This window comes from Austrofundulus limnaeus, unplaced genomic scaffold, assembly GCF_001266775.1.
Source record: "Austrofundulus limnaeus strain Quisiro unplaced genomic scaffold, Austrofundulus_limnaeus-1.0 Scaffold3091, whole genome shotgun sequence".
Classification (NCBI taxonomy): domain Eukaryota; kingdom Metazoa; phylum Chordata; class Actinopteri; order Cyprinodontiformes; family Rivulidae; genus Austrofundulus; species Austrofundulus limnaeus.
In genome coordinates, this window is record NW_013955493.1 from 2,665 (window position 1) to 3,383 (window position 719).

Below are 719 nucleotides of genomic sequence, written 5' to 3' on the forward strand. Positions count from 1 at the left end.
ATCCCTATCTAACCCAAGCTGATTTTATATACTTTAAGCATCCTAACGGTTCATTTAGCTGCTTCACTATGAATCCAGACAGAGAAGAGGACGTGTTTTCAGATCCTGAAGATCCATTCCTCATGAAAGACCAGGAAGAAGAGGAGGATGAAGAAGATGCCTGGATCTTCAACTCCTGGATGCAGCAGTACAGTGGAGGAGAGCGACCAAACAAGCAAGAAGAGGAGGAAGATGAAGAGGGGTCAGTGGGAGGAAGACCTGACAGCAGAGGCAGCTTAGAGCCACCGGTTCAGATGGGGTCTGGCCGCCGGTCATCTCTGCCGTGTTCGGTAAGGAACTGAGCTAAACCTAAAACTCTGTCTCTGTCATGTTGGATTTATGAGCTTTGGATGGATGTGTTATAGGAATGTTTTCTAGAAAAGTTCAGTAAATTCTGAGGATAGATGAAATAAACCAAAGATTTCTGATTATATAAAAAAAATCTTGATGAAAACAAATGTCCTGAGAATCAAAGAGCCATAATCACCAAGTGTGTAATTCCTTCATTGTGTTTGTTAAACTGAAAATATCCACCAGCAGCTTCCCTCCTTGTCCAACTAATCATGGTTTGTGTTCACTCATTCTGAACCCTCTTACTCTTTATTTCCACTTTTCAACTTCCAACTGTAAAATATCTGACCTTATTCAAATATTGAAACCAGTCAGTGTCACAGTCTGTG

General features: G+C 41.4%; 1 protein-coding gene across 1 annotated transcript in view; it reads left to right on the forward strand.

Annotated features, from left to right (window-relative positions):
- Positions 1–14: 14 nt before the first annotated feature.
- Positions 15–719, forward strand: part of si:ch211-207l14.1 (uncharacterized) — a gene marked incomplete at its 3' end in the record, with an annotated part of 8,484 nt that continues 7,779 nt past the window's right edge. Inside the window, 1 exon segment of the mRNA XM_014000438.1 lies at positions 15–329. Within this exon segment, the coding sequence (XP_013855892.1) occupies positions 69–329 (261 nt within the window). The 5' untranslated portion in view covers positions 15–68.